Genomic DNA, 13,433 nt, shown 5'->3' with positions numbered 1-13,433 from the left:
TTTCCTCATTTCAAATTCACTTAATCCTGTTCTATTGCCCATGTCTTCATCGGCCACCCTGAATATTCTTAGGAGCCAGTCAGGATAGAGAGAGCAAGAGGGGAAAATCTGCAAGTCTAAAGTCACTAACTCATTCCCTTATGAGGGCACCAAATGTAAACTTCTTCCCTGAGTCTCGAATGTAAAGTCTGCATGATGGAAACAACCTTAACCCATCTCTGCCATGTGCTGGGGAGGAGAGGAGCGAGCCCCTCTGATTTGTTCCTTTCACCAAAACGGGAGGTATATTCCCTTCCCTTTCTTCACCTTCTCTACTCGGCAGGCAGAAAAGTAAAATTAAGTGTCTTCTTCATTACCAAGCTTCGGGGGTGTTCTGAATTCTGTTGGTATCCCCTTGGCCTTCAGCTTGCCTGGCCTTCAGCACACCTGCCCCTGCCTGAGGGATGCAGGCCTGAGGAGGAGGGCCCTGCTACGGCTCAGAATTAGCCGTTGAATTTTGGATCTGCTGTGTGACCTTGGATGTGAACTTAACCTTTCTGGGTTTTTTCCTCTTCTTATAAAATAGAGATAAATAATAATTTTTATGCAACATTTTGATTTATCTTACCATTTATTAACTAATTTGCACAACCATCCTGAGGATTAATTGAGATAGTGTGTCTGAAAAATAGAACACAGCTGTAAGGCCTAAGCAAAGGTCTTTGGGCTGTGGATTGACCACTGTCTTGGGTTCTTGGTTCCCTGTTTGCATCCTGCAGTGTGGTTACCTGAGAACTGGGAGTTTTCCTGTCAGTCACAGCAGAGAGAATTTAGGGATAAATTTTAGGCTGCCAAGGGAAATGGGAGCATTGACTTCGCCAAAGAGGGGTGGGGTCCTGTTTTGTCTTCTGGGGAGGCAGAGAGCCTTGGTGCCTTCTGACTTGTGGGTATCCAGGGTCCGCCCTGCCACTCACCAAGTGGATTCCTCTCATCCTGTAGGTCGGCCACACACGCGGAGCACAGTTATCACAGCAGTCAAGTTCCTCATCTCTGACCAGCCCCATCCTATTGATCCCCTCCTGAAGAGCCTCATTGGTGAGCACCCCTTCCCTCTGCCTCCAGCCCCATTCAGTACCCCCTCCCAGCCTTTGAGTCTGAGCTGACTTTTCTTACACATGAGTCAAGGAGAGTTGGAGACCCAGGAGACTACCTCACTCCCCTGACGGGAAGTAGGAGCCTAGGTTTAAATCCCTCTGCTGGCACTGAATCACTGGGTAAGCCTAGCATGCCCCTTCTCACCTCTGAGCCTTAGTTTCCTCCTCTGTAGAATGGGGGTAAGGTTCTGAGGTTATTTCAGAGACCCTATCCATTACTGAGAGGAAGGTACTCCCTGAACATGCAGGCTATTATAAGTGGAAAACCACCAGCCTCTCATGTGCATTGGCCTCAGCGGGCACAAAGCTGAGTAGGGCTGCATTGGAGTGGGGAGCATGCACTGGAGTGGGGAGCAGCTTACCCCCTGTCTGAGGAACCCTCTGTCTTGAGGAGACCAAGTAGCCTTTATTGGTGACCTCTTTCCTTGGGGCTTTGTGGGACCAGGCTCTTCCTAGAAAAGGCAGACATTCAAAGCTCCGAGTCTGCAGGTCTGTCACTGGACCACACTGGCATCTGGCCCTTCTCCTCCAGGCAGCCTCGTGGAATGTGGGGAGTCTTGGGTTGGCAGCCTGGTTCTCTGCTTCTCTCTGGCTGTGTGAGCATGGACAGATCATCTCATCCTGAGCTATAAAATGGGAGTGCTGATCCCCACTTGCCAGGACACTGTTGGGTGAGACTAGGGGTCAGCAGACATGGCCATGCTCAGGATTGGAGAACACGTCCAGAAGCCACAGCAATGTCCGCAGCAACTTCATCCCCCCCGCTTACCCAGGGGGCACACACTGCCGCCAGTCCTGACTTCCCTCATCGTGCCTGAGTTGCCCATGCCCGGCAGCCTGGACGTGTGCCTGGGTGTTTGGTTCTTATTGTATGATTGAACCAGTTCTCAAGCTCTCACTGTGTATCGAGTACAAGGCTATGTCCTTTAATACACCTCACCGCAGTTCACTCTCACAGCTCCCTGCATGGTATGTAGGCCCAGCCACATCTTACAGATGAGGAAGCAGAGGCTCAGGGTGGAGACTTGGACTCAGGTCTTGCCAGCTACCCCACAGTTGTGTTCTCAGAGAGAATGGGGGAATCTAGGAGCCAGCAGGGCACAGTACAAGGGGCCAGAGGTTGCCAACTCAGTCTGAATCCTGCTCTGCTGAAAGACTTTATATTCTTCCCAGTGCATCATATTGACAGTTTGCCCCTTGACGGGTCTTGGTAACTCTGATCACCTGGTTAAGATGGAGACATCCAGTTTTCACCACTCTAAAATTACTTTTTCCTGGAGCACCTGGGTAGCATGGTCAGTTGGATGACTGATTCTTGATTTTGGCTCCAGTCGTGATCCTGGGGTCGTGGGATCGAGACCCACATCAGGCTCCACACTCAGCATGGAGTCTGCTTGGGACTGTCTCTTTCCCTCTGCCCCTCCCCTACTTCTCTCTCAAATAAGTAAAATCTTTAAAATTACTTTTTTTTTGGAATGAGTGAGTATTTTTGAATCTGTTGAAATATCCTCTTCATCGTGTTTCCTTTTTTTAAAAAAAGATTTTATTTATTTATTTGAGAGAGAAAACAAGCAGGGGGAGAGGCAGAGTCAGAGGGAGGAGCAGACTCCCTGCTGAGCAGGGAGCCCGATGTGAGGCTCGATCCCAGAACCCTGAGATGATGACCTGAGCTGAAGGCAGAGGCTTAACCCACTGAGCCACCCAGGTGCCCCTTCATCAAACTTCTGCCCACTGCACTGAGCATCCATTGTGGTTTCTTTCCTGCCTCAGTGATTTCTGACAGTTGGCAAATGCTGACTTCCAATTCCAGCATTCCTTTCATATTTGTTAGTTTGCCTTCTATTCTCTGGAATAGAACTTTTCCTTCTCCCCCACTTATTTATTCATTGATTTAGTCATGTCATTATAGACTCATGGATTCCTGTTTCATTCAGTGACTTGTAATTTATTATCGTCTTCATTTATTTGACTCTCATGCTTGTCTTAGGTGTGGCCAGTGGGGGCCCTTCAGGCTGGTTCCAAGGTTCTATTGGCATGTTTTCATCATCCTTTGAACATATTCTGGCTTTTTGGCACAATAAGATGCTCTAGACTCGCCTTGAACCTTTCCTGCCCCAGCTCAGGAATTGGCCATTTCTCCAAGGAGTCCTGATTCCTTTGAGGGGAGAATGATACTTAGGACCCAAACCTGGACTCTAGGTGTGCTCATTGCTACTGGGGTGCCACCGCTGCGAGGCCCTCAGCACAAAGAGCTGAGGAGTGTGTGTGTGTGTATGAGTGTATATACACAGACAGACACACATGGACATGAGTTACCTCCTCTCCAGTCCAGCACTGCAAGGTTTCCCCTAGCTCCTTCCTTCCCATTCCATACCCTTCTCTTACAGGGTGAAACTCACCTCCTACTACCTATAAGATATGTATTCTGGAATACACAGAAAGTAGACTGAGAATTGCTAACCTTTATAGCTGAAAAGTCAGCATTTGTTTGTAGGGCTGTTTGTCCTTAGCTTGAGGGCGTCTAACCAAAATACCTCGGAAGTTACTTGGTGACTTGTTTCACTCTCTCATAACCTGATGGTTATGTTAATCATTTGAAATATAGTTAGGGGTTTGGTTGTTGTAATTTTTTATGCTTTTCTTTAGGGACTCACCTTATTCTTGATTTTATTTACTTACAGAGCATATGGAACATTAATGTAGTTATTAAAAAGTCTAAACTGTATAAAAAGTCATACTCAGAGAAGTGCTGTGTGAATGTGTAAGTTTCTTCACCTCTCTGATCTCCAAGAGCCCTATCTATAATAATATCAAGTTACCATTTATAGAATCCTTGGTCCATGCCAGGCCGTCTTCCATGTATTTATATTTTATATAGATTTAGCTTATGTAAATAAATATGTACAAATATTTATATATTATATAATAATAAAAACTTATATATTATTGTGTATAATAAAAAAAAATATATATATATATATCTCACATCACTACATTTTAAATCTTAAAAACAGATCTCCACTATGGTACAGCTCTTACTCCCATTTGATAGATAAGATACTGAGGCTATCCAAGGTCCCATAGTTAGGCAGTTGTGGAACCTGGATTTGAACCCTGCCAGACTCTAGTTCACATTCTTTTTTTTTTTTTTTTTTTTAAAGATTTTATTTATTTATTTGACAGAGAGAAATCACAAGTAGGCAGAGAGGCAGGCAGAGAGAGAGGAGGAAGCAGGCTCCCTGCTGAGCAGAAAGCCCGATGCGGGGCTCGAACCCAGGACCTGGGATCATGACCTGAGCCGAAGGCAGTGGCTCAACCCACTGAGCCACCCAGGCGCCCCTCTAGTTCACATTCTTATCTGGGCTCTGAGGACTTGTGCCTGGCAAAAAAGTAAATGCTCAGAACACGTTTGCCCCCATTCGGCCAAGTCTGCCCATTAAGCAGGTAATTGAGGTCAGGGCTGGAGGTGGTCTGTGTCTTGGCCCAGACGTCCCACACACCCCCTCTCATCCTTCCATCAGGAGAGTTTATGGAGAGCCTGCAGGACCCAGACCTGAACGTGCGCCGGGCCACTCTGGCTTTCTTCAACTCGGCTGTGCACAACAAGCCCTCGCTGGTCCGGGACCTGCTGGATGACATCCTCCCCTTCCTCTACCAGGAGACGAAGATCCGTAGGGACCTCATTCGAGAGGTGAGGCCGGAGAGGCACAGAGCAGGAAGCCCTGGGCCTGACCAGTGGGGCTGTGGCAAGGATTCAGGTCACCTGGGGCCTAGGTCAAGTCCCACTCCTCCACTTCCCGGTTGTATGACCCTGGGCATGGGAGCATAGGACTATTTCATCCACTCTGAGCCTCAGTTTTCTTCTTGGCACAATGAGGAGACTAATTTTTATCTGCATCAGAGCATTATGGAGGAGATTCCATGAATTATGTCCTGCAGGGGCTCAGAACTGCTCTGGCGCACCATCGGCCTCAGTAAGTGTTGGTACTTCTTACTATCACTCAGCAATCAGCAGGGGTTCACTGAGGGCCAGCCTGGTGTAAGGGTGACAGGATCAGAGCTGGACCAGACATGGTGTCTGCCACCAGGGAGCTCCTGCCCTCCTCAGGGGCAGAGGAACCCATTCTGCCAATTATTTCACTGACTTAAATCCTTAAACAAGGTTTTAAGGAGCAGAGATTAAAGGTGACTTAACAGCTGTCATCACATGATATAATAAAAAGGTTTGAACCACCTGGCATTGCTGACGAGGAAGTGACTGTGTTTAGAGGGGTTTGGAAAGTTTCCCAAAAGAGGGGACCTTTAATGGGGGTTTGAGGGGTGAGAAGCAGTTTACCATTAAGCACAGAGCCTTGTGGTTAAAAGCTTCAGAGACCTGGGTTTTTTAATTCTAGTTCAGCTACTCACTAGCTGTATGTTCTTGGGCGAGTTAATTAACTTCTTTGAGCCTAGTTTCCTCATATGTTAAATGGGGTTATTGGTAATACTGTCTCCCTAGGGCTGTTGTGATGCTTGAGTAAAATGTCATTTGTCAAGCAATCAGCACAGTGGTTGGCATCTTATCACTGCTCTGTAGACCATAATAATTATTGTTACTGTTTTTTTTTAAGATTTTATTTATTTAATTAGAGAGAGAGGGTGGGTGTGAGCGAGCTGAGGGAGAGGGAGAGATAATCTGAAGCAGACACCAGGGTCAGTGTAGAGCCTGATGCGGGGCTCCATCCCGCAGCCACAAGATCATGACCTGAGCTGAAACCAAGTCGGACACTTAAAACCGACTGAGCCACCCAGACACCCACGTTACTGTTATCATCGGAGGATATTGCAGGCTGAGCAAAGGCAAGAGGCTCGAGAGTACGAGGCTTGATTCGGCGACAGAACACAATACCGAACAAGGGAGGTGGGGTGTGCAGCAGGGACTGAGGGAGGTGTCCTTACACCCTAGAGTCCCATCCCATAACCCTCATCATCCTTCTGTCCTGCAGGTGGAGATGGGGCCCTTCAAGCACACGGTGGACGACGGGCTGGACGTGCGGAAGGCAGCCTTTGAGTGCATGTACTCGCTGCTTGAGAGCTGCCTGGGCCGGCTGGACATCTGCGAGTTCCTGAACCACGTGGAGGATGGCCTGAAGGACCACTATGATATCCGGGTAGGACAGGCCCCCCCGCCAGGACAGCACCCACCCCGTACCGAGGGGACAGGCGAGCACCACCAGGGCCCACTGCTCGTTTGTCCCCCACTCTCCACCACAGGCACCCCCATGAAGATAACAGCATTGTTCTCTCTCTCTTTTTTTAAAGATTTTATTTATTTATTTGACAGAGTTCATAAGTAGGCAGAGAGACAGGCAGATGGTGGGGGAAGCAGGCTCCCCGTTGAGCAGAGAGCCAGATGTGGGGCTCGATCCCAGAACCCTGAGATCATGACTGACTGGAAGGCAGAGACTTTAACCTACTGAGCCACCCAGGCGCCCCTCTCGTTTTTTTGTTTGTTTGTTTGTTTGTTTGTTTTTTTAGTATTTTATGTATTATTTGACAGAGAGACCAGGGGGTGGGGCAGAGGGAGAAGCAGACTCCTCACTGAGCAGGGAGCCTGATGTGGGACTCCATCCCAGGACCCTGGGATCCTGGCCTGAGCTGAAGTCAGATGCTTAACTGACTGAGCCTGATTTTTTCCTGATTATCAATCAGGAAAAGAGCCAAGCTGGGGTGCCTGGGTCGCTCAGTGGGTTAAGCCTCTGCCTTTGGCTCAGATAGTGGTCTCGGGGTCCTGGGATTGAGCCCCCCATCCGGCTCTCTGCTCAGCAGGGAGCCTGCTTCCTCTCTCTTTGCCTGCCTCTCTGCCTACTTGTGATCACTCTCTCTCTCTCTCTCTCTCTCTCTCTCTGTCAAATAAATAAATAAATAATCTTTTAAAAAATAGAAAGAGAGCCAAGCTCTCAAAACACCTTTGGCGGGAGTCTACACTGGGCGAGCTCTTTGGAGGATGGTTTAGCCGTAAGGAGAAACATTTAGAATTCTTCGACACATTCTTGATCTAGCAGTTCCGTCTCCATAAACAGAGCCTTTGGACTCACTCCTTGAAATATGTTTCGAGTTTCTGTGTTCAAGATTGTACTTCCCAGCTCTGTGGGGGTTGGAGAAAGCTGGTGGCTTCCTGAATGTCCACCCATCAGTGGGCTGGGTACCTCTGGTCATAGAATGCTGGCCGCACTGAGAAGAGTGAGCCAGTCCCTTCGCACTGATGTGAGAGATGGCCAAGCCCCACTGTCAATTGATAAAAGCCAGTTGTTTTTACAGGCATTTTCCCCACGCTATCCTGTTCTCACCCATTCTGGCCCCATCATCCTCTTGTCTGTCCTCCCAGGAGCACAGGACAGGGCCTGACATCAGTGCCACATTCGGACCCCAGTGTCCGGGCTCCCTCTAGTGTTGAGGAGGGTGGGTATGACATGTCTTGAGTCCCCAGAGTTATCTTGTTGAGTCTACACCATATCCTTGGATGGTGTAGCCCACTTTACAGGGGTGAGACCAGAGAGCTGGTGGGTTTAAGGGCACCGGCTGGGCAGTGGAGGAGCCCTCGGTCGCAGCTTGTGCTGTGTAATGCTGTGCTCTTTGCTGCTGTTGCCCTGGTCACCCTCCTTTGCCATGGGTTGTGGGGGGATCAGGGCAGGGTAGACAGTGGAGGGGTTGGGTAGGGCACGTAGAATCCAGACAACCATCCTTTATGGTTTGGAGCGCTGGTTGACCATTTTCCCAAGAAAACTTGACCATTTTCCCAAGAGGTCAGCATTAGTCTCCAGCAGGCCGCATCCAGGCCTGTGGATGTGTTTAATTGGCTCACACAGTAGTTTGTTTGCTTTTTAACTGGGTGTCAACATTTAAAAGTTGAGAGATCTTCCATGAAAATCAGAGTGTCTTTGGAAAGCAGGCTGTCAGCCGGGACCACATTCCCACAGCCACAATTGGCTGGAGCTGAGAGCTGTGGTCTGGAGTATGGGCTCTTGACTCCTGCCCAGTTGCCCTCTGGCCCTGTTCACTCATGGCCAGTTTCTGCCTGGCCCTGTGGGCATCAGAGCTGGAGAATCACCCCCTCCCTGGTGCCTCTTCTGATCTGATCCTCCCCAGGTCAGCCAGGCATGGGAGCCATTGCCACTCACAGTTTATAGATAAGGAAACTGAAGCTCAGAGCAGGAGAGACTTGGGCAGGGCCCTGGTGGGAATTAGTGCTAGAGTTTGGACCTGAGCTCCAAGTGTTGGGACCAGAGCCTCTGATCTCCCATGGCCTCTGCTCCTTTTGGTCCTGGGCCATTTCACCATGAACTCTGTCTTCTTCCTTCTGGGTAGATGCTGACCTTCATCATGCTCGCCCGACTGGCTACCCTGTGTCCCGCACCCGTTTTGCAGAGAGTGGACCGGCTCATTGAGCCACTCAGGGCCACCTGCACCGCCAAGGTACCTCCCTCCCCTTACCCCACTTAGCGCTGGGCACACCTGCAGATTGCTCACAGTTACCCTTTATAGGTGGTGTATGAAGGGCTTCATTTCATTGTGGTCGTCCTCCTGTACATGTCACCACTGTATACACAGGGGAGCAGAGACTCAGAGAGGTGAAGTTATGGACCTAGGCTACCCAGCTAGTAAATTGCAGAGCTGAGATTCAAACCCAGCTCTTTCTTTCATTCATTAAACATTTCCTGGGTGCTGGGCCTTGTTACAAGGTACTAGGAATACAACATTGAGCCTGGTGGGTTCCCCACTCCCAAATCCTTTTTTTTTTTAAATTTTAAGATTGTATTTATTTGAGAGAGAGCAAGAGAGCGAGCGAGCATGAAGGGGGTAAGGGCAGAGGGAAAAGCAGATTCCCCACTGAGCAGGGAGCTTGACGTGGGGCTCCATCTCAAGACTCAGGGATCATGACCCAAGCTGAAGGCACATGCTTAATTGACTGAGCCACCCAGGCTCCCCCTTACTCCCACATCCTAATTGAGAAACTGAGTGAGACTCTTGGAAAGATAGAAACCATTGATTGGTTGATTGATACAGGGCAGAGTTGCTGATAATTTAGAGTGCCTCAAGGATCCAGGGGAGGGATTCGGAGCCAGAGGCCTGGGGGCAACATGCAGTGTTGGGAACAGAGCCTGGCATACCCAGGGGGTGGGTATCCAGTAATTACCTGGTGACTAAAAGAACTAACTTAGATTTTGAAAGGGTAGGAATTAACCAAAAAGTGGTAGAGTATTTCAGTTTGGAGCTTAAGGAGGAGAGATACCCACAGAACAGTGATTTTCAAGTAGCAAAACCTTTTCCAATAAAATAAAATCTTCTGTGGATAAAACATTAAAATTGGTGGTTTCTTAATAGATAGAAACCTGCCTTGTAAGTTTCCCTTTGTAACATATGTGGGTATGAAGTCAAAAGAAGCTGTGTTTCTGCAGGACTCTTGCAGTCTTGACCGTTTCAGTGGCCAAATCATTTCTAATTTTCTTTGAGCTGTTTGGCATGGAGAAGGATCGCAGTTCCCAGGGAAGGACTGCAGACCCCCCTTCACTCAGCCCAGATGGCAAGAGGAGCTTCAATCTGAGGCCCACATATAGGCCACTCGGAATGGCTGCAGAAGACGCTGTTTGTCAGGCACTGAGATGAGAACTTGCTGCATCAGTGTCCACAATCCCTCATCTTGCTGAAACCTACAAAGCTCTGGAACTTGTTTGGCAACAAAACTTGACTTGAACTGGCCTGAGGCTATTTACGGCTTTTCTCTCTCGCTGTGACACGCATAATATTCTTTCATTTTTCATATATAGGGGAAATATTAATGTATTTGATTACATGATATTGTACCACGTTGTCTGCACACTATCCCTTTTCTAAACACCCCCCCCCCCCCCCCCCCCCCCCCCCCCCCCCCCCGCCAAATCCTGAATTCCAAAAGCACACCTGGCCCCAAGGGTTTCAGAGCAGGGGATATGGACCTGTGTTAAGCCATTTAACCTTCAAAGCAACTCTATGGAAAGGAGGCTCTTCCATACAGAAAGGGAAGTGCATCTCGCAATGACAACCTGAAGTCATAGTGCTTACAGGGCAGAGCATTCAAACCCAAGACTGTCGAACCCCAGTGCCAAGCTCTTAACCTCTACACTGGAATCTTGAGGGGGAAGAGTCTTTGTCTGGGCCAAGTCAGCAGCCTCAAGAGGAATCCGGACTTTATTTCATAAGGGGTGGGGCAGTTCCGAGATTCTCTAAGTGAGAGAGGGTGGGGGATGAAGAAACAAGACCGGCAAGGCAGTGTGAGGGGTTTCCTGCACAGACTAGCTTGCAGGAGCAGGCACCTGAGTTGGGGGGGAGGGGACGACAAGGCCAGCAAGGTGACTGTCATGGTGATCCAGTCATCGAGTTAAGTCATGGTACCAAGAGTCTGTTTTAAGCACAGTAAGAAAAGATAGGCTGAATCCTGTCAGGGGAAAGAGATAACTAACTGAACACTTTACAGCATTTATCACCATCCAGTTATTTATTAATAAAAAGAAAGGTGGGCAGTTTAGATTGGTTGGTCGGAGGCCCCCTAGGTGACCTTGAGGTTGATTTAATGACAAAAAAAATCCCCCTCTGGGGAAACCCACTGGGGTAAAAGCGCAGAAGAAACCTCAGGAGGCTGGAACCACAGTGTGCTGTGGTTTAAACTGGGATGGATACAGGTGGTTGGGACGAATCCAGAGACCAGTGAGGGAGCTGTGGTGTGATGCTAAGTTCAATAAAGGATGGCTTGTTGTTTTCCTACTTTAGGTCAAAGCTGGTTCTGTGAAGCAGGAATTTGAGAAGCAAGACGAGCTGAAACGCTCTGCGATGAGGGCAGTGGCCGCCCTGCTGACCATCCCAGAAGTAGGGAAAAGCCCCATCATGGCTGACTTCTCTTCCCAAATCCGATCCAACCCCGAACTTGCTGCCCTCTTTGAAAGCATCCAGAAGGATTCTGCTTCAGCCCCCAACACAGACTCAATGGAGCTCAGCTAGTACCCCCCAACTCTGCCCCCAGGTGGGCCCTTACTTAAGAGAAGGAGGCCTACCCAAGCCCGAGGCCTCACTGTCCCCCTGCCCACCACAGGCTTCTCTACTTTTTCCCTTTTGTCATCTCACTGGGGGCCCTCCTGCTCCTGGTCGGGGCTTACAGTGCCTTCTCCAGGGACCCCCAACTCGAGGCCCCCCAGCAGGAGCTGCAAGGCTGCCAACAGTTGGGCCCTTTAACTCAGGACAGTCATTCAAAGAAACAGGGCACGGACATTTTCCAAGCCTTTCCACACAAACATAGATGTGTGACTTCACACAGGACGGTCTGTACCTTCAAAGCGGGGAGTCCCTGCCTCACTAAGGACTAAGTAGTGTTTAGAAACACTCTTGTGCTCACAGCTGCGGAAGGTTAGGAGACAGCCGGCTGGCCTCCCTGCCCACCAGTGTCCCAGATTTGTCACTCACACCTCTCCCACTCTTCACTTCACTTGATCTGATAGGCCAAACATTAGTGCTGGGTGGGCATCTTGAAGAGTCAAGCTACTTCTCTGAGCTTTAACATTTTAGAATTCAAAATGCTTTACTTTCTAATTGGCAGTAATGAATCTGAAATTTTTTTGCAGGGAGAGGGGGACCAGGATAGGGAATTAGATCTAGTTTTCTAATTTTGAAACTCTTATGTAGCCAACTGGGAAATAAGTACCAAGAAAGTACAGACCATCTTTCATGTCACCCACCTAGGTGTCAACAGTTGGTTTGTGTCCTGAGGAAGACTTTGAACATATTGTTTCTAGTTTTTAGTATTGAAGACACAAATTAAACAATAGGCTAAAGAATTTTCTGTGCTATCCCAGGTTAATAAAGGACAGACCTAGTGCTACTTTTTCTGTGCACACTTCCTCTACTCAGTAGACCATTGTCTGTATACTTCCCAAGTCAATTTAAAGAAATCATGGAAACAACCCAACAACTCAGATGTTTCAGACTAGGCTTTGAACTGGATGGAGGCAGGCAACCTGTAATTTACATACCCAATTTAAGGGACTTAAATCCACTCATGACTAGCATGCCAAGAAAATTGTTAAGCAGGCTAGTATTTCTGCTCAGTTGACCAGGCTGGTAAGGCAAAAAACACCCTATAAGCGAAATTGTCTTGTTCTTGAGTACCTCATGCCACATCCCCAACTATACTGCCCTTTGCTGCCAGTTCTTAGATAAGTGCTATCATAACCTTACAGACATGCCTCTTTCTTGTGCTTTGCAAATACTGATTTTTTTTTTTTTTTTACAAAATGAAGGTTTGTGGCAACCCTGTGTTCAGCCAAATGTATCAATACCATTTTCCCAACAGCATTTGCTCACTTCCTGTAGTATTTTGTTAATTCTCAGACTATTTCACTTTTTCATTGTTATGGTGATGTGATCATTGATGTTACTGCTTATGCCTGAAGATGTGACTGAACTGCTGCAATCTCGCGAGACTTTAATGGAATTGCTTCTTATGAGCAAAAAATTCATTGAGATGGGATCCACTCCTCAAGATGCTGGATTGTTGAAATGACAACAAGGAACTGAAGAACATTACATCAACTTAGTTGATGAAGTAGTGGTAGGGTCTGAGGAGATGGGACTCCCGATTTTGAAAGCTCTCTGGGTAAGTGCTAACAGTATCATGCTACAGAGAAATCATAATTGACTCAGTCAATGCAATCAACTTCATGGTCTTCATTTTAAGAAACTGCCACAGCTACCCCAGCCTTCAGCAGCCACCACCCTGATCAGTCAGCTGCCATCAACATGGAGGTTAAGACCTTCCACCAGCAAAGATCACATCTCGAAATATGTTTAGCACTTTTGCACTAGACGGTTAGCATTTTTTGCAATAAACTTATTTTTAAATTAAGGTATGAATTGTCTAGACATGCTATTGCACATAATAAATTATAACAGTATAAACAACTTTTATATGCACTCAGAAACTAGGAAATGCATTTGACTTGCTTCATCAGTAGTTTGAAACCAAACTGCAGGGTCTCGAGAAGTATGCCTGTAATTCACATAGCTAAATTCTAGCTTTTGCAACCTAAGGTTTAGGGCTGTAGTCGAAAAGGCAGCTTGACTGTTAAATCCTGAGTACCAATCAAGAGGCCCAATGATGTTAAGAATCCCAGCCTTCAGAAACTGCTGTTAAGTTACCTGAAGCAGCAAGCTGGGGGAGGGTTATAAAAGGGAGACTGAAAGTTATCTTCAGACATCCAAGGCTAATCGTAGAGGGATTTGTGCATCATCCTG

The 13,433-nt window shown here is 47.8% G+C and overlaps 1 protein-coding gene across 1 annotated transcript in view; it reads left to right on the top strand.

Moving 5' to 3' along the window:
* Positions 1-13,048, top strand: part of CAND2 (cullin associated and neddylation dissociated 2 (putative)) — a 33,509-nt gene extending 20,461 nt beyond the window's left edge. Inside the window, exons 11-15 of the mRNA XM_047744166.1 lie at positions 979-1,074; positions 4,655-4,824; positions 6,119-6,283; positions 8,481-8,588; positions 10,920-13,048. Of these exons, the coding sequence (XP_047600122.1) occupies positions 979-1,074; positions 4,655-4,824; positions 6,119-6,283; positions 8,481-8,588; positions 10,920-11,147 (767 nt within the window). The 3' untranslated portion in view covers positions 11,148-13,048. The remainder of the gene's footprint in view (positions 1-978; positions 1,075-4,654; positions 4,825-6,118; positions 6,284-8,480; positions 8,589-10,919) is intronic.
* The last annotated feature ends 385 nt before the right edge of the window (positions 13,049-13,433 follow it).

This window comes from Lutra lutra, chromosome 1 (genome assembly GCF_902655055.1).
Source record: "Lutra lutra chromosome 1, mLutLut1.2, whole genome shotgun sequence".
Lineage (NCBI taxonomy): Eukaryota > Metazoa > Chordata > Mammalia > Carnivora > Mustelidae > Lutra > Lutra lutra.
Note: the sequence above shows the minus strand (reverse complement) of the source record. Positions and strands in the feature narration are given on the sequence as shown.